General features: G+C 42.1%; 1 protein-coding gene across 2 annotated transcripts in view; it reads right to left on the reverse strand.

Moving 5' to 3' along the window:
• Positions 1-25,002, reverse strand: part of CCDC146 (coiled-coil domain containing 146) — a 150,147-nt gene that overhangs the window by 24,626 nt on the left and 100,519 nt on the right. For both annotated transcript variants that reach the window (XM_040343470.1, XM_040343471.1), the window contains exons 8-12: positions 20,962-21,189; positions 14,307-14,493; positions 9,618-9,713; positions 5,088-5,258; positions 2,541-2,629 (exon numbers count right to left, since the gene is read on the reverse strand). In XM_040343470.1, coding sequence (XP_040199404.1) covers positions 2,541-2,629; positions 5,088-5,258; positions 9,618-9,713; positions 14,307-14,493; positions 20,962-21,189 — 771 coding nt within the window. The remainder of the gene's footprint in view (positions 1-2,540; positions 2,630-5,087; positions 5,259-9,617; positions 9,714-14,306; positions 14,494-20,961; positions 21,190-25,002) is intronic.

Consider the following 25,002-nt stretch of genomic DNA (forward strand, 5'->3'; position numbering starts at 1 on the left):
TTTCAGGGACCATAGTGGAAAGAAAGCAATATAAGTAGCTATTTTTACCAAGCTAAAGTCTCTAGAGTTTTAGATTGCACTAGCGGAAGCAATATCCGTGTGTACTTGGCTTAACCTGTGTAAGGAAGATCTGTATACTTATCTTAGACTGGCCACATTATCTCCCCTGTGTCAGTCAGTGCCAGCTGCAGGGGAGAAGAGAGAGGGCTCTGTCAATGGCTGGTAATGCCTGGGAGTGGTCTCATAACCCATAGGTTTCAAAGACCTATTTGTTGTCAGTGTTTCCTCCGTTCCCCTGCAGTGGCTGCTGGCTGACAGAAGACAGCCAATCATATATCTTTCTTACACAGGTTAAACCAGCCATAGATGGAGTGAAAGTTGATCTCTATAGCCGGCAGTGTTGATCAGTGTATTCTGATGGTGGAGAAATCTCCCTGCTAACAGAATACAATAGATCCACTAGAAGGATTTTGGCTGAAATTTCACTTTATTTTGCTTATATTTTGACTTTCCTGGTTCCTTTTAAACCTCCCTCAATGTGCTAATGACATGTTTAAACAAAATCTTTACATCACATTTTTTTATTGTAGTCTCTATGATCCCAGTCCTCTCTAGGTTTCTGTGTATCTCTATGCATTACAGGCAATTCTTGGCTAGTGGGTGAAGCCAATAAGGTGCTATACATAGCTTCCTGAAAACATCACAGTATCCTTGCCTCACTACACCACTCAAAAACCCTCAGCCCTGATGCAAGCAGGGAGAAGTTATGCAAATGTCTTGATGAGTGAATGTTTCCAGGCAGACTGCATTTGCATATATGACCATGACTGAAAGAAATAGAATTAAATATATTACAGGGACAGGCCCAGGACAAGTCAGACTATGGAAGAAGCAGTTGGATGACATCCTCCAGCTAGGAAATGAGGCAGGCTCACAGTGTGCAGTGACATCGGACTAGGGACCTGTACTAATGTGCAACTCTGAGGCCCCGTACACACGGCCGAGGAACTCGACGTGCCAAACACATCGAGTTCCTCGGCCAGTTCAGCCCTGAAGCCGCCGAGGAGCTCGACGGGCCGAGAGCTCCCATAGAACAACGAGGAAATAGAGAACATGTTCTCTATTTCCTCGTCGAGCTCCTCGTCGGCTTCCTCGGCGAAATTGTACACACGGCCGGGTTTCTCGGCAGAATTCAGCCAGAAACTCGGTCGGAAGCTGAATTCTGCCGAGGAAACTGGTCGTGTGTACGGGGCTTCAAGGTAAAGATGGCCATACATTGATCAAAATTTGGCTGCTTCAGTAGGACCCAGCCGAATTTCGATGCATGTATTTGCATTCCTGTTCATGAGAAGTTTATCTACCATTCAAGTTTTCTTGACCGGTCCTTTTGGAAAATTTCCATTGGATCAGCACTTGCACTGATCAGAATATTCTGAGGGTAGGGGAGTCCCTCCCCATGTCGGAATATGTCACAGCATGGAGGGTTTCCGCATCCATGTTGAATGTTGCTGGCTGAGAAAAGAAAAATTTGTGGCCATCTTTAGGCTGGAAATCAGCTGTAATTACATGGGAAATTATATTATCGCATACGGTATGTGTTGTATTGTGTGAGGCCTTTACTTGCTAGCTGTTTTAATAATGAGGTGATGTGGTAGGTCCTTCTTTAGGATATTACATTAGACCTAAATGAAAATAACTACACCTATGAAGCTTCCATATAAATGTACTGTACAACTTCCCCTCCTTCTACTGGTTAGCCAATCCATCCTGGAAACAAAGAGTTAATGAATCTTCTTTTTTTTTTATTCAGCCCTAAGCCTAAATTACAAAAAAAGTGCAACACAGAACCTCTGTTGTATAATATACTTGCTATTCACAAACTCAATTTTTAATTGCAGATTTGCATCAGGGTAGCAAGAAATCAGAATGTAGAACATTGGTCGGTTTTCTGGTTATTTTGATGGTTGTAATGGGCTAATTTTTCTTCTATTTTTACATGATGCAATGGGGTTAATTTACTTAGGGCAAATAGGCTGTTCACTTTGCTTAGTGAACATGGTGAAGATTTGCTTAACTAAGAATTCACAATTTTTGCTTGCAGATTATTGAATTATAGAATTCCCTTGCAAAGTGAACAGCCTATATGCCTTTAGTAAATCAACCTCTTTAAAGTTCAGCCTAAAACTAAAATCTCTAAATCTACTTGCAGCCACATTCTAAGACTAACCTATCTGACCCTGTAAAGCAAAAATAGCTATACATAACTTTTCTGAAGCCGCTCCAGTCTGGTCCCATGGTCTTTGGGTGATGTCACTTCCCAGCAGTTATCAGCTGTTTCCTGCACACAGCTTCTGCTTCTGGAGACCGGACCAGATCGACTTCAGAAAAGTTATGTATAGAAAATTTTGTTTTACAGGGGTTAGATAGGTTAGTCTTAGAATGTGGCTGCCAGTAGATTGAGATGTTAGTTTTAGGCTGAACTTCCACTTTACGTTTTATGTTGTAAGAAAGCTGTCAATAGAGATTGTGGATCATATTACCTTATCTGAACTTCTTGGTTTTTCTTCTTGTGCTCTCCAATGAGCAGATCTCGCCCCTTAATGTCTTGCACAACTTGTGTATATCTTTGCTGTTAATTACAGGTACAGTGGTTTGTTACTGAGAACATTAAAATTCTGATTGTTGAACTCGGTGCTGTAAATATATTTTTTGTAACACACATATTGTTTATGGCCGCACATATGACCTGGTTCTAAATAACTTAACACAAAAACCTCCTGCGCTCTGGTGTTTCGCCAAAAAGGGGTACAGCAGTATAGTCTAACGGCAAAGTCTGAAGTCTTGCAGCCCTCCACAGAACAAAGGGTGTTCATATGGCTAAAACAAAAAGAAAAGAAAGGAGGGCGCACCGACCTTGTGCATTACCACTTAAAATGTTTTTAAAAACAGAATAAAAAGCAATGGTTCTACTCCAGAAACGCGTCAGCCATTCAGATGTCTGAGGTTCTACTGGCAGGTGCCGTGAGGTCCAGTCCAGCTGTCTGAAAAGCGCTTACTCAAAATTTCCTTGTGAGTAGGACCATTGCTTTTTATTCTGTTTTTAATAAAATTTTAAGTGGTAATGCACAAGGTCGGTGTGCCCTCCTTTCTTTTCTTTTTCTAAATAACTTAAGCCTGTTAATATTGTGGGCACAATTGACCTCCTATGATCTTAAATGCTAAAGTTCATAGGTAGTTTTATTCCCACACTACCACTGAACCAATTGTCACGTTAATGGAAGCATACTGCTTACATTGTTAATGCTAGTTATGTAATGGCCAACAAGATGTTTAATTGCTCAGTAAAAAGTGATACAAATACTTGCATAATTTAACACTAAAGCTGGTGGGCACAGACTCAAAATGATTTGCAACGTGTGATTTAAAAGATCCAGCTGCAAATTAGTAGTGTTCCCAGTTTAAGAAAACAAACCAAAATTTGTAATCTGTTTTTAATATTTAAATATTCAAGCAGCTCAGCCATTAGACACATGTGATCTGGGAGTACCATAATAGAGTGAAGCAGAATGTTGGCATTACAATGCCTACACATGCCTTTAGATGTGAGTGAATGAATAACTTGTATATCGCTACAGATGCGAACTGAATCGCCTGCTTGAATACTCAGAGTGCTCCAAGTATGGATTCTAATATTAAAAATGTCAGCATCTACTGGTAGTGTGGAGACTTGATCTGCCCCCTCCAATGCCATCTTTTTGAACCATCGCTTTAATAGACAGCCTTACAGGCCAGTAGGAAGTTGTGAAAGGTGTAAAGAGACAAGTCACCTTGTAACACTACCAGGAAATGTTGAAGAATTTGGGGCACACAGGTGCACCGGAAGACTTCTAAATGTATGTGTAGGCATACACTAGGTGCCTTTGTTTTTAGTGCAGCTGTCTGTTTAGATTCATCATGGTAATGAATGTTTTACTTTACCTTTAAAATAATTGTCATCTGACGCACACGGTTGTGTAAAACCAAACTTGCAGTTTTATCAACAATTTACAATACTTACAACATCAAATTACAACACATTTAACAATCCGGGTTCCTCATATGCAAAAGGAACTGTGAAGCAATTTTCAACAAATAATTTCTAAAAGTATTTATACAATGCGAACTCTGCAAGTTTTATTTAAAAAATATGTGCGTACCAGAAATGTAATTGTTTTTTGGGGAAATGTGCGATTTCCCCAGAATCCTCAGTAGCTTGGCAACACATACTACCTACACAAGCAAATACAATTATATTTCCCTACACATAAATTTAGCATACCTATTAAATATACCAGGATATTAGAAAATTAGTATAGAAAAACATGGTTATGCCTAGAACAAGCACTCAAAGTTTGCTTTCTAGTTCCTATGACAGATGAGACCGCCGAGAAAATGAAGTTTATTGCTTCCAAGCATGTGTCAAATTGTTTCAGAGCATGTGTCAGAATTTTGCGCATTGGAATTACTACAGTCGATCAGATTTTTCGATAGGAATTTTTTCCGTCGGAAAATTTAAGAACCAGCTCTCAATCTTTTGTCGGTGGAAATTCCAACAGCAAAAGTCCGATGGAGCATACACACGGTCGGAATTTCCATTCAAAAGCTCACATCGGACTTTCCAATCGTGTGTACGGGGCATTAATCTTCTAATCTTTCCTCACCCAAAAACATACTTTATTCGATTTTTCCTTTGATTTATACACAGATTATAAGATAAAAAAACATAGCTTTGGTTAATGTTTTGCAGTACATCTGTGTCTTATTACAAAGTCAGATTTATATGCCCACATTGTAAATTGTTGTCTAATAGTAACATTTAGGCATGTAGGTCCATTAAATAATCTAGTGACGGAAAATCCAAACTGTACAAACTGTCATATATACAAAAAACAACCAAAATCCAAGTCTGATTTCTCCATGATGAATCCGTAATAGCTACCATAAGTAACCCACTGTGCACTTAGAGCTTTGCTTCCCATGATTTATTAAAGGAAGTAATTTGTGCCGCCGAAAAGTCAGAATATAGAAAGAATGTAATAAAAATTTACCTGAGCTTTTACAAAATCTCTTGACTTCTGTTCCCTCTCATCACCTTTGACTTGGGCCAAACGTGTTAGGTTGACCAACTCCTCCCGACATTCAGCTTGTTGCTTGACAAGCCTTTCCTCCTCAGCGATACACTGCATAAGTGCATGTGACTCCAACTCTGTTAGTGTTTGCTGTAGTAGAAATTGTCAATTTTATTTTCTTGGCCCTAGTAAAATCATTTAGGCTACTGAATATAAAAATAGACATGTACAGACATAGTTGGAGAATTTAGATTTTTTTAGGGGAAATGGGTTATGAAATAAGTTCTGAAATGAGTTTAAAAAAGTTACTGAATTAAATTTGTGTATGTAAAGCCAAATATTTTTTAGTCACACAGGGTAAAGGCAAAGGTTGGAGACTCTATCGGGTTATTTTTTTGCGGTGCTCTGCTGGGGAGAGTTCCCTTCACTTTATTTCCTGAAGTGAGAGGAAATGTCTCCAAACAGAACAGGTCAACGCTATCTTTACATATGTAACATGGTGCAAATGAACCCCCCTGTCACCCTCAAACCACCAACCCAGTGACACCATGTGGGGGGTTTTCTCCCCCGCACCCACTGTCACTTTTAAAATCCACACAGCCATACAGGTCTTCGCCTGACAATAGCCATGTCATTTTAATTAACTGCTACAGTGTCAGACAGATTTGTAGTGGTAAATGGAATACAAGTGCAGTGATATCACACTCGTCATCTACTGATACTTTCTCAGGCCCAGTAAATAAAAGTTTGCACCTCGGTATTGACAGGGAGCTGGAAGTAGAGTTTGAAGGGTCTAGCATTGCACCCACAAGAAACAAGAAAAATCTATGGGGCTTTATCTAAAAGGAAATAGCGTGTGCACTCTGCAAGTGCAGTTGTTCCAGAGCGTAGTAAATAAGAGGAAGCTCTGCTGGCTTCCATCATCATATAACATGCAAGAAAAAAAATTCCACAGGTTACTAAATTAGATGAAGCTTCACTTTGCAAAGATTACCCAATCACATGCAAGGAAAATAAATAGACTGTGCACTTTTGAAGTGCAGTTTTTTTTATTTGCCTTTAGTAAATCAACCCCTATGTGTGTATAGCTAGTCTAAGGCCCCGTACACACGGCGGAGGAACTCGACGTGCCAAACACATCGAGTTCCTCGGCCAGTTCAGCCCTGAAGCCGCCGAGGACCTCGGCGGGCCGAGAGCTCCCATAGAACAACGAGGAAATAGAGAACATGTTCTCTATTTCCTCGCCGAGGTCCTCGTCGGCTTCCTCGGCCGAAAGTGTACACACGGCCGGGTTTCTCGGCAGAATTCAGCCAGAAACTCGGTCGGAAGCTGAATTCTGCCGAGGAAACTGGTCGTGTGTACGGGGCCTGAGACAGTTGTCACAGAAATAGTTGTCCACAGTGGAGACATTACTTTGCTTTTTTCTCTAGTGTCAAACCAGGATTTTTTGAATTCCCATCACTTTCTGTCCCAGTGACAACAGTCATCAGTACAAACAGAAAATGAATATCCTCATTAGTAACCCAGACAGCATTAAAAACCTGGCAAAAGGTCCAATCCTTCACTACTCCATAGCCAAGATAAACAGAAAAATACTTTACAATAATTATTGCTGAGGGTCAAACCACGCATAAAACCACAAAGATAGTTTGGCCCCTTTCACAGGGGCAGACTGATCTGGTCCGCCTGTCAGTTTTTATCGTGGACCCGATTGGACCCTCCGTTATCCTCCATGGAACGGATCCATTCCACATCCATCTAGCGGATTGGATGGCAGTAGAGTGTAAATGGATAGGCGGTCTGTTTACATTTGACCGCCGATAGGGGAGAGCGGGCTGTGTCTGTGTCCACTCTGCATAAGCAGAGCAGACACAGAGCAGCCATCCGCCTGGTCAGCGGGTATCAGAGGACAGATTCCCCACTAAAGTGGTGGACTCCTGGCAGAGTCTGGCCCATGCGGAATGGGGCCTTTAGTTGATGTATAGTGTGATTAAACATATTGTAACATGTTTATATGTCAATTTTGTCCCTTCATGCTTTTGTGATTTTGGAGTTTGTTTTATTCTCATGTACATGCATTATCATTCACCCCATACAGAAGTGGCACACATACACAGAACAGAGGTTTAAGGATTGACATGATTTTTTTTTTTGTAAAAAAATTTGGGTCAAATAACTTTTTATTCAAACATACATGAGGACGTAAAGTGAGAGATTTTCCATAATATGTCATACAATCAATGAGGACCATACATGAAAAAAAAAATCAAAGCTGTGCAATGGAAAGATAATGTATACAGTACCCGAAAATATGGTATACAGTATAATAATAAACTGGAAAGATAGCAGACCCATTTATATGATTCTGCAGTGAAAAGTAGGACAAGGGAAGAAAAGAGAAGGAAGGTAAAAAAAAGCTAGAGAAGCGCTTGAATGTTACCACAAAAGATGAAGACGTACATGCCCTAGTGAGACCAGAAGAGGGGAGGACACACAATCTCGCTACTTGAGCTCAAAAAGCGGCTTAATCGCTATAAACCTGCCAGCACATCCACATAATACGTATCTTTTCGGTGGTCCAAACTATCCCCTGCTACCAGCGTTTTTTGTCTATTTTATGAATGTAAGTATATTTATAACTAAAAGCAGATCTGGAAGAGCCACAATTCAATATACCTATGTGTTTATTAAAAATACTGAGATGGGATTTAATTGCTACCAAAGTCATTCTTTATATTAGCCTCTTGTAATCTCTGCACATTAAGGGGCAGATCCACATACATCTGCGTGGGCGCAGCGTATGTGAGATACGCTACGCCGCTGTAACTTACTTTGCTATTCTTTGAATCCTGAAAGAATTTGCGCCGTAAGTTACGGCAGCGAAGGGTATCTCTCGCGGCGTAAGGGCGCGGAATTCAAATGCGGCGAGTAGGGGGCGTGTTTCATTTAAATGAAGCGCGTCCCCGCGCCGAACGAACTGCGCAAGCCCCGTCCGTCAAAACTCCCAGGGTGCATTGCTCCAAATGACGTCGCAAGGACGTCATTGTTTTCGACGTGAACGTAAATGGTGTCCAGCCCCATTCACGGACGACTTACGCAAACAATGTAAAATTTTCAAAATTATACGCGGGAACGACGGCCATACTTAACATTGAGTACACCACCAGATAGCAGCTTTAACTATACGCCGGAAAAAGCCGAACAGAAAAAACGTAAAAGAATGCGACGGCCGCTCGTACGTTCGTGGATCGTCGGAAATAAATAATTTGCATATTCGACGCGGATTATGACGGGAACGCCACCTAGCGGACGTCGAAAAATTGCATCTAAGATCCGAAGGCGTACGAAGACGTACGCCTGTCGGATCTAACCCGGATGCCGTTGTATCTTGTTTTGAGGATTCTAAACAAAGATACGACGCAGGAATTTAGAAATTACGCCGGCGTATCAATAGATACGCCGGCGTACTTTCTTTGTGGATCTACCCCTTAGACTGGGAGAGGAAGAGACCGAACATAGGGCAATGTATTGCACAGTGTTGTCAATCAAATCAGACAGCTTGCCAATAAGAGGAAAGAGCAGAATGATGACCTCTCATTGTGCTGCTACTCCTTCAGTAGACGATCACAGGCTGGGGCCTTGCCCATGCTGTACCACAATAGTTGCAGTGGGGAGACTGAGGTTGAGAATCTGGCATTGCTTTCTCGTAGTAAGTGACTCTCATAAGTGTGAACTATTTAACTTGCCAAAACATTTGTAATTCAGCTCAGCCACACACACAACCATTATATGCTATATAATCCAACTCTATATTAATATTAAGCTAATTAAAGTTCTGTTTTAACCACTTCCATACAGGGCACTTATACACCCCCCCCGCCCAGACCAATTTTCAGCTTTCAGCGCTGTTGCACTTTGAATCAAATTTGCGCAGTCATGCTACACTGTACCCAAACAACATTTTTATCATTTTGTTCCCACAAATAGAGCTTTATTTTGATGGTATTTGATCACCTCTGGGGTTTTTATTTTATGCAAAAAAAATAAAAAAATTACCGAAAATTTTGAAAAAAAACTTTTTTTTGTTTCAGTTACAAACCATTGTAAATAAGTACGTTTTCTCCTTCACTGATGGGCACTGATGATACTGCACTGATGGGCTCCGGTAAGGCGGCACTGATGAGCACCGATGAGGTGGCACCAATGAGGTGGCACTGATGATGGGCACTGATAGGTGGCACTGATATGAGACTCTTTACCTAGATCGGTGTTGCGGGGTGTCAGACACCCCACAACAATGATCGACGCAATGCGCGCCCCCGGGGGCGCGCAGCGGCTCAATATCCTGAAGACATCATATGACGTCTAGTCAGGATATGGAATCCACTTTGCCGCTGTCATTTTGCTATATGGCGGGCGGCAAGTGGTTACGTTTACACTACATAAATCTGCATATGTTCTTCTTTTTACATGGACAAAAAAGAAATAAGTTATACAACGGATGCAGACCTGATGGGTGAAATTCCTTTTAAGCGTTTCAACCTCCTTACGCAGTTCCTTCCTCTTTTCTACAAGTGAGCCATCATCTTTTGGGGAATTGTCTATCTGAACAAGAAAAATGAAGTGAAAGTTAACTAATGCAGCATAGTCACGAATAGAATAAAATTTATATTTATCTCGATTTGCAAAATATTTTCATAATACTTGCTTTTACGATGAACCTCCTATTATTTCTTAATTCCTCTTTGCTTGATGAGGTACAATCTTTGTAATTAAAATGCAGGAAAAAAACTATTTCAAATGCTTCTCCTTAACCTCCCTGGCGGTATGATTCTGTCTGGAATTACGTACCAAAAGCGGTACAATTATTTTGCAAGGAAATTTGGCGTTTTATACTGTAGGCCTGCAATTCTTAGGAATAACTCATTTAAATCTGACCAAACAAGAGTGTAGTAGGTATGATTTTTTTTAAAAAACAAAATTATAAATTATAATATAATAAATAATTATAAATAATTATAACAAATAATAATATAATTATAATAAAAATTATTCAATAATGTAATCAACTCAAAATCACTGAAATTTGCTCAGTTGCAGAATTGTTGCTGTCATTACTTTTATATTTTATGATGAATTTCCCCACAAATCGCTATCGCACAATTCTGCAAGTGATTATAATTTATTATCGCTGTTTTCTAGCTGCTCTAAAACCATTTTTGACATAAAGGGACACTTTTGGACAATAGACAGTTTTCAGGCAGAAAGAACAGTTTTTATTATATAAAAGTACATGCAGGACACTGGGCAGACCACTAGGGACAAGGGGGGGGGGTGTATTTTTTACATACAGTACTGTAATCCATAAGATTACAGTATACTGTATGTAATGTGTTTGTTTACGTTTTTGAATTTGGCGCCGTTCTCCGCCCCCGTGCGTCATAACGTCGCAGGGAACGGAGATCAGCGGCACACGGGGACACTGTGAATCGAGCGAGGACCCGCTCGGTCACACAGCGGGGATGCATCGCTGGATCCAGGGACAAGGTAAGTAACTTGTCTGTGGATTCAGCGAGCAGGTAAGCCGCGCCGCTGCACACTCTGCACAGCTACCCCAAACGTGCCTCGGGGATACCGATCCTGGCATGGAAAATCTACCCCGAGTCACGCTCGGGGATACTGCCAGGGAGGTTAATAAATAAATATATATATATAATTTTTTGGGTTCAAATTTAGCATACTATGATCCTGTAGGCTTGAGCCCATCATGATATGCAATGAGAATTCTCCCAAAATGACTCTCTATTCAAATGATGCTACAACAAGCCATAATCCTAGAATAGTGCAAAGCACACTTGTGTTTCAGTACTTGGTTGCTTCCTTTCCATTACCGACACTAAAATGTCTGGAAAAGTATTCATACCCCTTAAAATTTTACACAATTTGTCATGTTACAACCAAAAACATAAATGCATTTTATTGGAATTTTATGTGATAGAACAACACAACGTGGCATATAATTGTGAAGTTGAAGGAAAATGATAAATGGTTTTCAATTTTTTTTACAAATAAATATGTGAAAAGTGTGGCATGCATTTGTATTCTGCTACCCTGAGGCAATACTTTGTAGAACCACTTTTCGCTGCAATTACAGCTGCAAGTCTTTTTGAGGATGTCACAGCTTTGCACATTTAGAGTGAAATTTTTGCCCATTCTCCTTTACAAAATAGCACAACCTCTGTCAGATTGGACGGGAGCGTCTGAACAGCAATTTTCAAGTCTTGACACAGATTCTCAATTGAATTTAGGTGTGGACTTTGACTGGGCCATTCTAACACATGAATATGCTTTCATCGAAACCATTCCAATGTAGCTCTGGCTGTATGTTTGAGGTCATCGTCCTGCTGAAAGGTGAACCTCTGCCCCAGTCTCAAGTCTTTTGCAGACTCTAACTTTTTTTTTTCTAAGATTGCCCTGTATTTGGCTCCATCCATTTTCCCATTAACTCTGATCAGCTTCCCTGCTGAAGAAAAGCTTTCCCACAACATGATGCTGTCACCACCATGGTTCACAGTGGGGATGGTGTGTTAAGGGTGATAGGCAGTGTTAGTTTTTTGCACCACACATAGCGCATTGCTTTTAGGCCAAAAAGTAAAATTTTGGTCTCGTCTAACCAGGGCTCCTTCTTCCACATGTTTGCTGTGTCCCCCACATGGCTTCTCACAAACTGGCTTTCTTTCAACAATGGCTTTCTCCTTGCCACTCTTTCATAAAGGTCAGATTTGTGGAGTGCACGACTAATAGTTGTCCTGTGGACAGATTCTCCCACCTGAGCTGTGGAACTCTGCAGCTCCTCCAGAATTACCATGGGCCCCTTGGCTGTTTCTCTGATTAATGTTCTCCTTGCCCGGCCTGTCGGTTTAGGTGGACGACCATGTCTTGGTAGGTTTGCAGTTATGCCATGCTCTTCCCATTTTCGTATGATGGATTAAACAGTGCTCTGTGAGATATTCAAAGCTTGGGAATTTTTTTTATAACCTAACCCTGCTTTAAACTTCTCCATAACTTTATCCCTGACCTGTCTGTTGTGTTCCTTGGCCTTCGTGATGCTGTTTGTTCACTAAGATTTTCTAACAAACCTCTGAACAGATATATTTATACTGAGATTGATTTACACACAGGTGGACTCTATTTACTAATTAGGTTACTTCTAAAGGCAATTGGTTCCACTAGATTTTAGTTAGGGGTATCGGAGTAAAGAGGGCTGAATACAAATGCACACCACACCTTTCACATATTTATTTGTAAAAAAAAATTGAAAACAATTTATCATTTTCCTTCCATTTCACAAGGGCTATGAATACTTTTTCAAGACACTGTATCTGCATTATAACTAATTATAACAGCAGTATCTGCATCAGCAGTCAAAATTAACCTTTTTCTGCTGATGCAAATACTGATGACCAGGAATCTTAATCCAGCAATCAACTTCCCTGCACAGATTAAACAGGAAAGCCTTAATTTTGAGTCCAGTTTTTTTTCCCGCCAGATTTACTATACTTGCCAATGGAAAAGACTGCGAGGCAGTGTTGCAAAGGGAGCATAAGCCCTGTACACATGGCTGGGATTCCCGGCCAAAGCTCCCTCCGCAGTTTTCCCGTCGGGATTCCCGTCGGACTTCATACCGCCGGGAAATTCCTGGCCGTGTATACAGGGCTTTAGACTTAACCTTTGTAGCCACAAAAGGTTTTATATACATATTATTAATTATTTGTTTTCCTGCATGTTGTGACATTTTAGCGTTCTTATGCTTTTGTTTTCCCCATGATGATTTACATAAAAAAAATTAAAACAAAATAAACGAAAAAGTACATTTGGGTCTGCCCCTCTATTGTTTGCCTTTCTGGGTTTTGGCTTATGTAGCCTTTTAAGAAATGCTGAACTTTGTAGCCCTAAGCTACAACACACACACACATCAGCCTGTGACTGATCCCATGAATTAAAGTGGTTGTAAACCCACTATTTGGACTTTTACCTACAGGTAAGCCTACAACAAGGCTTACCTGTAGGTAAGGGCAATATCTCCTAAACCTGCACGGTTTAGGAGATATTACCCCCGCAATGCGGGCGGCGCATGCGCAGGGGGGAATCCACGGCTGAAGGACCGGCATCGCCGGACCCTGCCGATTTTAAATCTCCCGCGCGCACGCGCGGGAGTGACGTCATCGCCGCTCCAGCCAATCACAGCGCTGGAGCGGCGATACCCGGAAGACACGCCGGAGCAAGATGACATCCTGCTCGGCGTGGACCAGGTAAGTGGTACACACCTCGTTCCGAGGTAAGTATTTCATAATAGGCTAGTATGCGGTGCATACTAGCCTATTATGCCTTTTGCATTGCAGGTTTGGGGGAAAAAAAAAAAGTTTATGCGGTTTACAACCGCTTTAAAAGCAGATTTTGCTAAATGTTATTTTTTGGTGAAAATCCATGAGGTTGATTTACTAAATGGACATAAACTGTTCACTTTGCAAGGAAATTTGCATTTTGCAAGGGAATTTTCTCCAGAGCTTAGTGAATGAGGTGAATCTCTTCTGACGTTGATCTTCCAATCATGTGCAAGCAAAATTGCTGTTTTATTTTGTTTTTGTTTTTTTGTTTTGTTATATTTTTGCACGCGATTAGGTATCCTTTGCAAAGTAAACCTTCACTAAGCTCTGGAGAAAATTTCCTTGAAGAGTGCAACTTCACCTGCAAAGAGAACAGTGTACAGTGGAACCCCGGTTTAAGAATAACTTGGTTTGAGAGCGTTCTGGTTTGCGAGCAACTTTTTTTAAAAAATTCTGACTCGGTTTGCGAGTGTTGACTCGCAAGACGAGCAGAATTCAAGCTGAATAGACCTGCAGTACCTCATTTGGCCTGAGGTACGGGGCCCCCAAGCCGAGCAGAGCCGAAAATAGGCTTGAAGTACCTCATTTGGCCTGAGGTACGGGGCGCAGGAGCCGAGAAAAGCCGAACATTGGCCTGCTGTACCTAACTTGGCCTGAGGTACGGGGGCGCAGGAAAACAAGCCGAAGTGCCCTCGGGCCTTTTCGGACGTTTTCGGCGCTCTCTGGCCCCTACCTCTGGCCGCATTCGGTATTGCATCTCATTGAAGTCAATGCGGAACATGAGAATTTACACACACAGACTATCATTTACCTCTGTTTTGATCTTGTCATATAATGCCTGTGTGTGTGCTAGAGCATCATTTGCTGATTTGAACTGCAGCTCCAGTTTCTTAATGTTTCTTAAATCCCTTTCTTTCTCTCTTTGCTTGCGGGTGAGTGCATCGTGTTGGTTTTGCTTCTCTATCATAGCATGTCGTAAATTAAGTTCCAGGGCTGCTCTGAAATACAAACATTTTCAAAATGAACAAAATATATACAAAAACAATCTCAGTTATTACAGAAACTTGCAGTATATGGTGCTAGGCCCATTCATTTAACCTCCCTGGCGGTATGATTCTGTCTGGAATTACGTACCAAAAGCGGTACAATTATTTTGCAAGGAAATTTGGCGTTTTATACTGTAGGCCTGTAATTTTTAGAAATAACTCACTTAAATCTGACCAAACAAGAGTCTTGTAGGCATCCCGGGTATGATTTTTTTTTTAAAACAAAATTATAAATTATAATATAATAAATAATTATAAATAATTATAACAAATAATAATATAATTATAATAAAAATTATTCAATAATGTAATCAACTCAAAATCACTGAAATTTGCTCAGTTGCAGAATTGTCGCTGTCATTATTTTTTTTTTATGACGAATTTCCCCACAAATCACTATCTCACAATTCTGCAAGTGATTATAATTTATTGTCGCTGTTTTCTAGCTGATCTAAAACCATTTTTGACATAAAGGGACACTTTTGGACAATCTACAGTTTTTAGGCAGAAAGAACAGTTTTTATTATATAAAAGTACATGTAGGGCACTGGGCAGACCACTAGGGACAAGGGGGGTGTGTATTTTTTACATACAGAACTGTAATCTATTAGATTACAGTATACTGTATGTAAAGTGTTTGTTTACTTTTTTGAATTTGGCGCCGTTCTCCGCTCCTGTGCGTCGTAACGTCGCAGGGAACGTAGATCGGCGGCACACGGGGACACTGTGAATCGAGCGAGGAGGACCCGCTCGCTCACACAGCGCGGTGGCATCGCTGGATCCAGGGACAAGGTAAGTAACTTGCCTGTGGATCCAGCGAGAAGGTAAGCCGCGCCGCTGCACACTTTGCACGTCCACCCCGAGCGTGACTCGGGGATACCGATCCTAACATTGGAAACCTACCCCGAGTCACGCTCGGGTTTACCGCCAAGGGGGTTAAAAGACTCTGGTAAGCACTGTTTGTATCTAAACTGGCCATAAACATAAGGCTGAGCTAGCTGCTGGTCAGGCATCTAGGCGGATCCCGACATTATTGCTGGGATCTCTGCAGAACCCGAACCCAGTCTGTGACAGCCGGCAGTAAGCTTTAACCGGCTGTCTGCTGAATGTGGGTCACAGGAATGCATAAAAAAAGTTACTGTACATGCAAGTAATGGTCTGTGTGTGGCCATGCTTTCTTCTCAGCATGTTGTAACTAAGCAGACATATGTCAGGGCAGGGGCGGACTGACAACTCATGGGGCCCCCGGGCAATTGGAGATTATGGGGCCCCCGGGCAATAGAAGATTATGGGCCCCCCGGGCAATAGGAGACTATGGGGCCCCCGGGCAATAGATTATGGGGCCCCTAGGCAATAGGAGATTATGGGGCCCACAGGCAATAGATTATGGGGCCACACAGTATACACACACACACATACAGTATACATACACAGTATACACTTACAGACACACAATATACACACACAGTATACATACACACAGTATACATACACACAGAATACACATACACACAGTGAAAAGGTACTGGAGAGACGGGGCAGCTATAATCTTGGGCTTTTTTTAAAAAACACAGATTTTTACATACTGTCCCAGGTTTTACTGAGACTGGCAACCCTGCTGGGGCGCCCTAGTGCATCGGGCCCTCGGCAGTGCCCGAGTGCCTGAATGGTCATTCCACCACCTGTGTCAGGGGATAACCCCTCTGCTCCTATGAGCTTCCCCTGTGTTGTTCTATCTAGGCTGTGCTGTAGAAAAAATAATAAAGTAGGAGAGGAAATTTCTGCTTTGTATTTTATTAAAACCTCACATTTTTACCAATTGAGGATACTGGACTACACACGTTCAAAAAAGGTCATCATAGTACACAACACATGTGAAGCAAATACAGTCCTTCTGCCCACTGCCGCATCTCCCCTCCTAATTGCTGGCAGTTCTCCACTCTGAAAATTAAGCTGGGAGTTGCTGTGTACATACGGCAGTTCCAGCAGTGAAAAAACACAGTCTGACTCAGTGTTTACCAACACAGTTTAGACTAGAAATGGGGAGATTGTTACTTTGTACTGTTTCATTCATCTGTCAGTTAAAGGAACCTGACAAGTGGAAACAAAAGTCATTACTAAGCTAAAACTTATTAACAACTACTTTACTCTATTCAATCCTAATTAACACCATTTTCTTTTTATCCCTTCAACTATTATTTTCCGGCTTTTTTCTTTTCTTTTTTTTTATTTCAATTTTTTTAAGCATTTAAACTTTTTTTTTTTTTAACCACTTAAGCCCGGACCAAAATGCAGCTAAAGGCCCAGGCCAGGTTTTGCGATTCGGCACTGCGTCGCTTTAACAGACAATTGCGCGGTCGTGCAACGTGGCTTCCAAACAAAATTGACGTCCTTTTTTTCCCCACAAATAGAGCTTTCTTTTGGTGGTATTTGATCACCTCTGCGGTTTTTATTTTTTGCACTATAAAAAAAATTAGAGCGACAATTTTGAAAAAAATGCAATATTTTTTACTTTTTGCTATAATAAATATCCCCCAAAAATATATATATAAAAAAAAATGTTTGCTCAGTTTAAGCCGATATGTATTCTTCTACCTATTTTTGGTAAAAAAAATCGCAATAAGCGTTTATCGATTGGTTCGCGCAAAATTTATAGCGTTTACAAAATAGGGGATAGTTTTATTGCATTTTTATTATTATTTTTTTTTTTACTACTAATGGCGGCGATCAGCCATTTTTTTCGTGACCTCGACATTATGGCGGACACTTAGAATTTGTTTTACACATTTTTGGGACCATTGTCATTTTCATGGCAAAAAATGCATTTAAATTGCATTGTTTATTGTGAAAATGACAGTTGCAGTTTGGGAGTTAACCACAGGGGGCGCTGAAGGAGTTATGTTTCACCTAGTGTGTGTTTACAACTGTAGGGGGGTGTGGCTGTAGGTCTGACATCATCGATTGTGTCTCCCTATAAAAGGGATCACACGATCGATGCAGCCACCACAGTGAAGCACGGGGAAGCCGTGTTTACATACGGCTCTCCCCGTTCTTCAGCTCCGGGGAGCGATCGCGAGGGGGGCGGCTATAAACGAATAGCCGCGCCCTCATTCCGGATCGCTCCCACACCGCCGCATGTACCGGGGGGGGACATACATGTACGCCCATCTGCCTGTACGTGCCATTCTGTGGTTGTATATGTACATGCGGCGGTCGTTAAAAAGCGCAAAGCTAGACCATCGGGGTGTTTTGAAGGACATGGACACCCATAACTAAAGTGTGCTCTGTCTTTGACCTATAAATCACTTAGCGTGCAAGAGGGTTTTTCCATGTAACAATGCTGTAAGACATTGTTGTCATTCATATTTTAATAATATTGAAACAGGTGAAGTAATAGGCCTAAGACTTTGTTTGGATATCCTACTTGACGTGATTGTAGCCGTATTAGTGCAATTGTGATAGTGAAAATTGAGTACTGTCCATGATACTTTTTTTTTATTTGCACTAACGGGGTGTTACCCCTTCTTCAAAGTCCAAGCAGTACTGATTCACAATTTTTTTGGCAGAATGTTAAAACAAAACAAGAAAAAAAAAAAAAATCTCAGAGGGAAAAGAAAAAAAAGAAAAACAAACACATACAAATCAATGGTAATAAAGATAACATCAGAGTTAGTGAGATAAGACAGAGGGAGAGCTAAAGACTTGAGGGGGGGGGGGGTGTTAGTCACAGAGGGGGGTCATAAAACTGTAGTATATCCTCAATGTCTTAAAGAGGAGGTTCCGCCCACCCCTGCAAAAATTAAAAGCCAGCAGCTACACATACTGCAGCTGCTGACTTTTAATAGTAGGACACTTGCCTGTCCTGAAGTCCAGCAATTTCGGCACCGCAGCTGATGTTTCCATCAGCTGTCGGGTGCTGCCACCGCCATTTCCGGTAAGGGAACCCAGTAGTGAGCCTTATGGATTCACTCCGGGTCCATACAGCGCGAATGCGCAAAGGCACCACTGCGCTCTCCTACTGGCTCGGCAGGGGGGGGAAGGAGGATGAGGGAGCCAAACTGCTGACCTAATGCGCTGCCCGGACTCCCGGAAGTGGGGATAGGGTACCTGTCAAAGACAGGTATCTGCTCCCCAGAAAGATGCCAAATGTGGCACCGAAGGAGACAAATGAGCAGAAGTTCCACTTTTGGGTGGAACTCTGCTTTAAGCCTATACCTCCCATGCTACACCATGGGAACATTGTAACTACGTCTATTTCTCTGCCACTTTGCCCTATATGGTTCTTCTGTACTTCCAGGTGACAGGGATCTACTGTTCCTGGTAGGCGGGAACAGTGATCTCTGTCATGTCCCAGTAAGCCCACCTCCCAGTTAGAAACACTTATAGGGAACACAGGTAACCCCTTCCCTGCCAGTGACATTTATACAGTAATCAGTGGGTATTTTTAGTTTTGATCGCTGTATAAATGTCACTGGTCCCAAAAAAGTGTCCGATCTGTCCACCGCAATGTCGCAGCCACGCTACAAAATCGCTGATCACCGCCATTACTAGTAAAAATAATAATAATAAAAATGTCATAAATCTATTCCCTATTTTTTTTTATCCAAAAATATGTAGAATAATACATATTGGCCTAAACTGATTAAGAAATTTTATTAAAAAAAAACATTTTTTTGGATATTTACTATAGCAAAAAGTAAAAAATAATATTGTTGTTTTTTTTTTTCAAAATTGTCGCTCCTTTTTTTTGTTTAACCTCTTGCCAACCGCCGCACGCAGATGTACGTCGACAACATGGCACGGGCAGGCAAATGGGCGTACCTGTACCTGTACTCGATGTTCCCGGGCGGCTCGCGATTGCGGTCGGCAAATGCAGAACAGGGGGCTGCCTTTGTAAACAAGGCATTCCCCTGTTCTGCCTAGTGACATGTCACTGATCTCACCGTTTCCGTGATCGGTGATCAGTGACGTGTCACTGGTAGCCACACCCCCTAACAGTAAGACTCACTCCCTAGGTTACACTTAATCCCTTTAGTGCCACCTAGTGGTTAACCCCTTCACTGCCAGTGTAATTTTTTACAGTAATCGGTGCATTTTTATAGCACTGATCGCTGTAAAAATGACAATGGCCCCAAAATGGTGTCAAAAGTGTCCGATGTGTCCGCCAAAATGTCGCAATCACAATAAAAATCACCGATCGCCGCCATTACTTGTAAAAAAAAAAAAAATTATAAAAAGGCCATAAAACTATCCCCTATTTTGTAGACGCTATAACTTTTGCACAAACCAATCAATAAACGTTTATTTTATTTTTTACCAAAAATATGTAGAAAAATACGTATCGGCCTAAACTGAGGAAAAATATGTTTTTTAATATAGTTTTTGGGGATATTTATTATAGCAAAAAGTAAAAAATATTGAATTTTTTTGAAAATGGTCACTCTATTTTTGTTTATAGCGCAAAAAATAAAAACCGCAGAGGTGATCAAATACCACCAAAAGAAAGCGCTATTTGTGGGAAAAAGGGCGTCAATTTTGTTTGGGAGCCACGTCGCACGACGGCGCAATTGTCAGTTAAAGCGACACAGTGCCGAATCGCAAAAAGTGGCCTGGTCTTTGCCAAGCGAAATGGTCTGGGGCTAAAACGGTTAAAGAGGAAGAAATGAAAAAAAAAACAGAGGTGATCAAATATCACCAAAAGAAAGCTATATTTGTGGGGGGAAAAAAGGCGTCAATTTTGTTTGAGTACAATGTCGCACCACTGCGTAATTGTCAGTTAAAGCTGCTCTGGTCATTAACGGGGTAAATCCTTCTGGGGCTGAACAGAACAAATGATAAATCATATAGCAAATTTTATGCTTTTATTCTACAGTAACAGTATTTTTTTTAAACGAACACCGATCCAAACAAAAAAATCTTGACACCATCATGAAAAGAAAGCCTTGTTTGTTCTAAAAAAACAACAACAATATATGTGTTTGGTATCCTAAATAAGGACAAAGTTACTGCTGAATAAATAGGTTCATATCAGAAATAGAAAAACTGCTCTGGTCCTTAGGGGTGTACAGGGGTGCGAGGGGACGTGATTAAGGAAAGCCATTACAAGTGGTAACTGGTTCTATATTTATCATTTCAGCAGCTCCTATTTTTCCAACAACATTCAGCCATTCACACTGGTCCTGAGTTCAATTTTACTGCAAATTTCCGTTATGTCATAAGAAAGGTTTTTCACACTGTTCTTTCTGGCACTGGAGTATGCATGTGTGGACATTTCAGTAGGGACTCTGGACATGTGTACAAAATCTATTACAAGTCCTTCCAATACCTGCTGCTTCTTGTTCATTTTATGACATTCCAAAATCACTATCTTTACTAGTTAAAAAATACAAAACGGAAAAAAGTCAATGAACGCAAAGTAACCTTTCTCCTAGAGCAGCGGCTTCATTTTCCTTGGAATACTCCAGTAACTTGGTGAGATGGTTAAACTCTTGCTCTTTGTTTTCCAGCAGAGTTCTCTTCCCTTCTAGTTCCTTCAGAACATCTTCCTTCTCTTCCAGCAGTTTTTTGCTTTTATTCTCCATCTGCTTCACGCTGTTGTTTAACTCCTGGCATTCCTCTTCCATTTTCAGCTTTTTCTTCTCAGTTTCCCTGGAATGTATACATACAGAATAAGATTCATTGCTGCGCCTAAAGTCATTTCAAGACAAAACATTTTACTGTACATAGCAACGGAACACTTGGGGATATCTGTGCACTTCCTGACCCCGGCCAGATGCTATATAATGTGTTAGGCCTCGTACACACGGCCGAGGAACTCGACGTGCCAAACACGTCGAGTTCCTCGGCCAGTTCAGCCCTGAAGCCGCCGAGGACCTCGGCGGGAGGAGAGCTCCCATAGAACAACGAGGAAATAGAGAACATGTTCTCTATTTCCTCGCCGAGGTCCTCGTCGGCTTCCTCGGCCGAAAGTGTACACACGACCAGTTTCCTCGGCAGAATTCAGCCAGAAACTCGGTCGGAAGCTGAATTCTGCCGAGGAAACTGGTCGTGTGTACGGGGCCTAAGGCTAGGCTATACATTGACACTAATATGAAGGAAACACAGCCTGCCTCCTATAAAAAGGCTGCTAAATGTTATAGCAGGTACCTATTTCACAGGAACGTGCCTGCGCTGGCTTTATCTTGAAATGTAAGTAATGTTTCACTTAAAGGGGTTGTAAAGTCAGAAGTTTTTTTTTATCTTAATGTATTCTATGCATTAAGATAAAAAACCTAGGGGCAGATCCACAAAGCAAGTACGCCGGCGTATCTACTGATAGTGCTTTCAAATTTCCTGCGTCGTATCTTTGTTTTGAATCCTCAAAACAAGATACGACGGCATCTGGGTTAGATCCGACAGGCGTACGGCTTCGTACGCCTTTGGATCTAAGATGCAATTCTTCGGCGTCCGCTGGGTGGCGTCCCTGACGTTTTCCGCGTCGAGTATGCAAATTAGCTATTTCCGACGATCCACGAATGTACGAGCGGCCGTCGCATTCTTTTACGTCGTCTCTAGTCGGCTTTTTCCGGCGTATAGTTAAAGCTGCTGTTTCGTGGCATATAGTTAGACTTGCTATGTTAAGTATGGCCGTCGTTCCCGCATTTAATTTGAATTTTTTTTTGTTTGCGTAAGTCGTCCGTGAATCGTGGGATGGACGTAATTTACGTCCAAGTCTAAACAATGACGTCCTTGCGATGTCATTTCGCGCAATGCACGGCGGGAAATTTAGGGACGGCGCATGCGCAGTTCGTTCGGCGCGGGGACGCGCTTCATTTAAATGAAACACGCCCCCTACCGGCCCAACTTGAATTCCGCGCCGTTACTCCGCTTGAGATACACTACGCCGCCGTAACTTACGGCGCAAAATCTTTATGGATTTGGACCAAAGCCAGGTAAGGTTCGGCGTAGCGTATCTCAGATACGATGTGCCGGGGCAGATCTTTGTGGATCTGCCCCCTTCTGTGTATAGCGGCCCTCCTAATACTTACCTGAACCCCCTATCTGTCCAGCAATGTCCATGAGTGTCTCAGCCGTCCAGGACTCTCCCTACTGATTGGCTGAGACACAGCAGCGGCGTCATTGGCTTCTGCTGCTGTCAGTCAGCCAATCAGGAGAGGAAGGGGGCGGCCTGGGCCACGGCTCTGTGTCTAACTGGACACAGGCAGATGTGACTCGGCTCGGGTGCCCCCATAGCAAACTGCATGCTGTGGGGGCACTTGACAGGAGGGAGGGGCCAGGAGCACAGAAGAGGAGGATGCGGGCTGCTCTGTGTTAATCCACTGCAACAGGGAAGGTAATGATAACGTTTGTTATCCTATAGAAAAAAAACTAGATTTTACATTCACTTTAAAGCGCTATTAAGGGCCAAGCAAAACTAATATATTTTGCAGCTTACCAATCTTTACAGTAAATGTGGCTGGAATAGTTTTCTTTTTTATGCTTTTTTTTTTCTTTATTTTCATCTGGCGATCTGGCCAGTAACACTCTTCCTGTCATAAGCCTAGTACACACTATCAGGGTTTTTTCGGCTGGGTTGAACGAAAAAAAACTGACAGCTCTGGTTGGAGCCACTGTACTAACAATTTGATGTTAGTACAGCAATCTCCCCTGCTGAGCTGTTGTGTCCTGACAGGGGGACTGCCCCCACCTGATCACTCTGGTCAGCACTTTAAGCCATTGGCTGAGAGCACTGGTCGGAGCCAGTCGGCCGCTGGTTTTCCAGCATGCACGTCCGACAGAAGCCAGCCAAGCAGACTGGCTGCCATACACAGGGGCCAAATGTCGGCTGTTTTTTATTGAACCGGTTAATGCCGCCCAATATTCAGGCCATGTGTACTAGGCTTTAGGGTGCCTCCACTCTAGATGGAGGTGCAATGGAGACACCCTTGGACAGCAGCATTGTCACTCTGGGCAGAGGGAAGTGTTAGATGCACTAGCAGATTTAGATGCACTTGACTGATAAAGTAAAGCAAAAATCCAGCCACTTTTTAAGCTGGTTTTCTTGTCCTTTTAGGGTAAGGCTGGGTTCACACTGTCGCCGCATGCGACTCACAGCAGGGGTCCGGTGCATGCTGGTTCACCGGTTCAGGTCCGATTTCAGCCCAAATTTTGGGCTGAAATCAAACCTGAAACGCACCAAAAAAAGGCACACGTTTTTCCGGCACACCGCACCGGACCTCCTGCGCAGATATGTGAACCGGTTCTCCGTAGAGAGCCAGTCACATTCTCCTGCTATGCGAATTGAACGTGGGAAAACCCACATTTAATTTGCATAGGTGTGAACCCGGCCTAAAGGTTTTACATAAATTAATAAACGCTGACTATTATAAGCACCCCTGACCATGGTAAATGATACATCTTAACCCTCTAATTGCCACTTTTGGAAAGCTTGGTCTGCTAAAGGAAGTTGAAAAATAACAGACTTATTGGCAGGTTTACCGGGTGAAAATAAAAAAAGTAAACTAACTGCTCCCACATCTAGGAATTAGTAAACTGCTTTTGTTTTTAGGTCTAATGCCGCGTACACACGACCATTTTTAATGGTCTTGAAAAAACAAAGTTTTTTACGTCCTGATTCTTGTAAAGCTGGCCTTGCCTACACACGATCGTGAAAAATAAAATGCTCGAGCAAACCCCGGCGACGTATAACACGTACGACGGCACTATAAATCACAAATCACGCGCCAGCAGGTCGTTCAGAACACGGCCGCGCGTCTGGTAACTGGAAAAAAAACATGGGAATCAATCTCCCCATCACGGAGAAGCCTTCACTGGCTACCAGTGAAATACAGAATCACTTTCAAAGCACTATGTCTAACCAGAGCTTTTTTTCTCAGAAAATAGGTACAGGAACTCAACCACGACCCCGTTCAGATTTCACAAACAGTAGGAGGGTCTTAAAGGGGCATTAAATACCAGGAGTGCAGAGCTGTCACTTGTAAACACAGAAACCAGACTTCTGTGTTTACAAGCAGGCAACAAAGGGTCTGAGCCAGAGGTGGCTGTACTGAGTTCCCCCAAGTTCCCCCTGAAAAAAAGCCCTGTGTCTAACGCATAAATGTATTTGGGGAAATGCCCCCCAATATCTATACAACAAAATAAAAGCCTACAACCCCAATCGCGCTCTGCGATCTTCCAACCAAAATTTACTCCAAATCCCCAAAACCAGATACAAGTCCAAAGGAGAAAGAAGATTTGCTGTCCAAGGCCCTCGACTTTGGAACACTTTGCCAACCTCCATTTGGTTGGAGGAGAATCACTTGGCCTTTAGGAGAAGTATCAAAACCCATCTCTTCTGAGCTCAAGGGAGAAGTGGTCAAACAAGCGCCCAGAGGCGATTCAGTTCGCATGTGTAGCGCTATAAGTTTATAAGTTTTTCACTCACTCACAGTACCATTGGGATGGCGACACCCTTGGGGCTGC

Source organism: Rana temporaria, chromosome 3 (assembly GCF_905171775.1).
Source record: "Rana temporaria chromosome 3, aRanTem1.1, whole genome shotgun sequence".
In the NCBI taxonomy this organism is placed as follows: domain Eukaryota; kingdom Metazoa; phylum Chordata; class Amphibia; order Anura; family Ranidae; genus Rana; species Rana temporaria.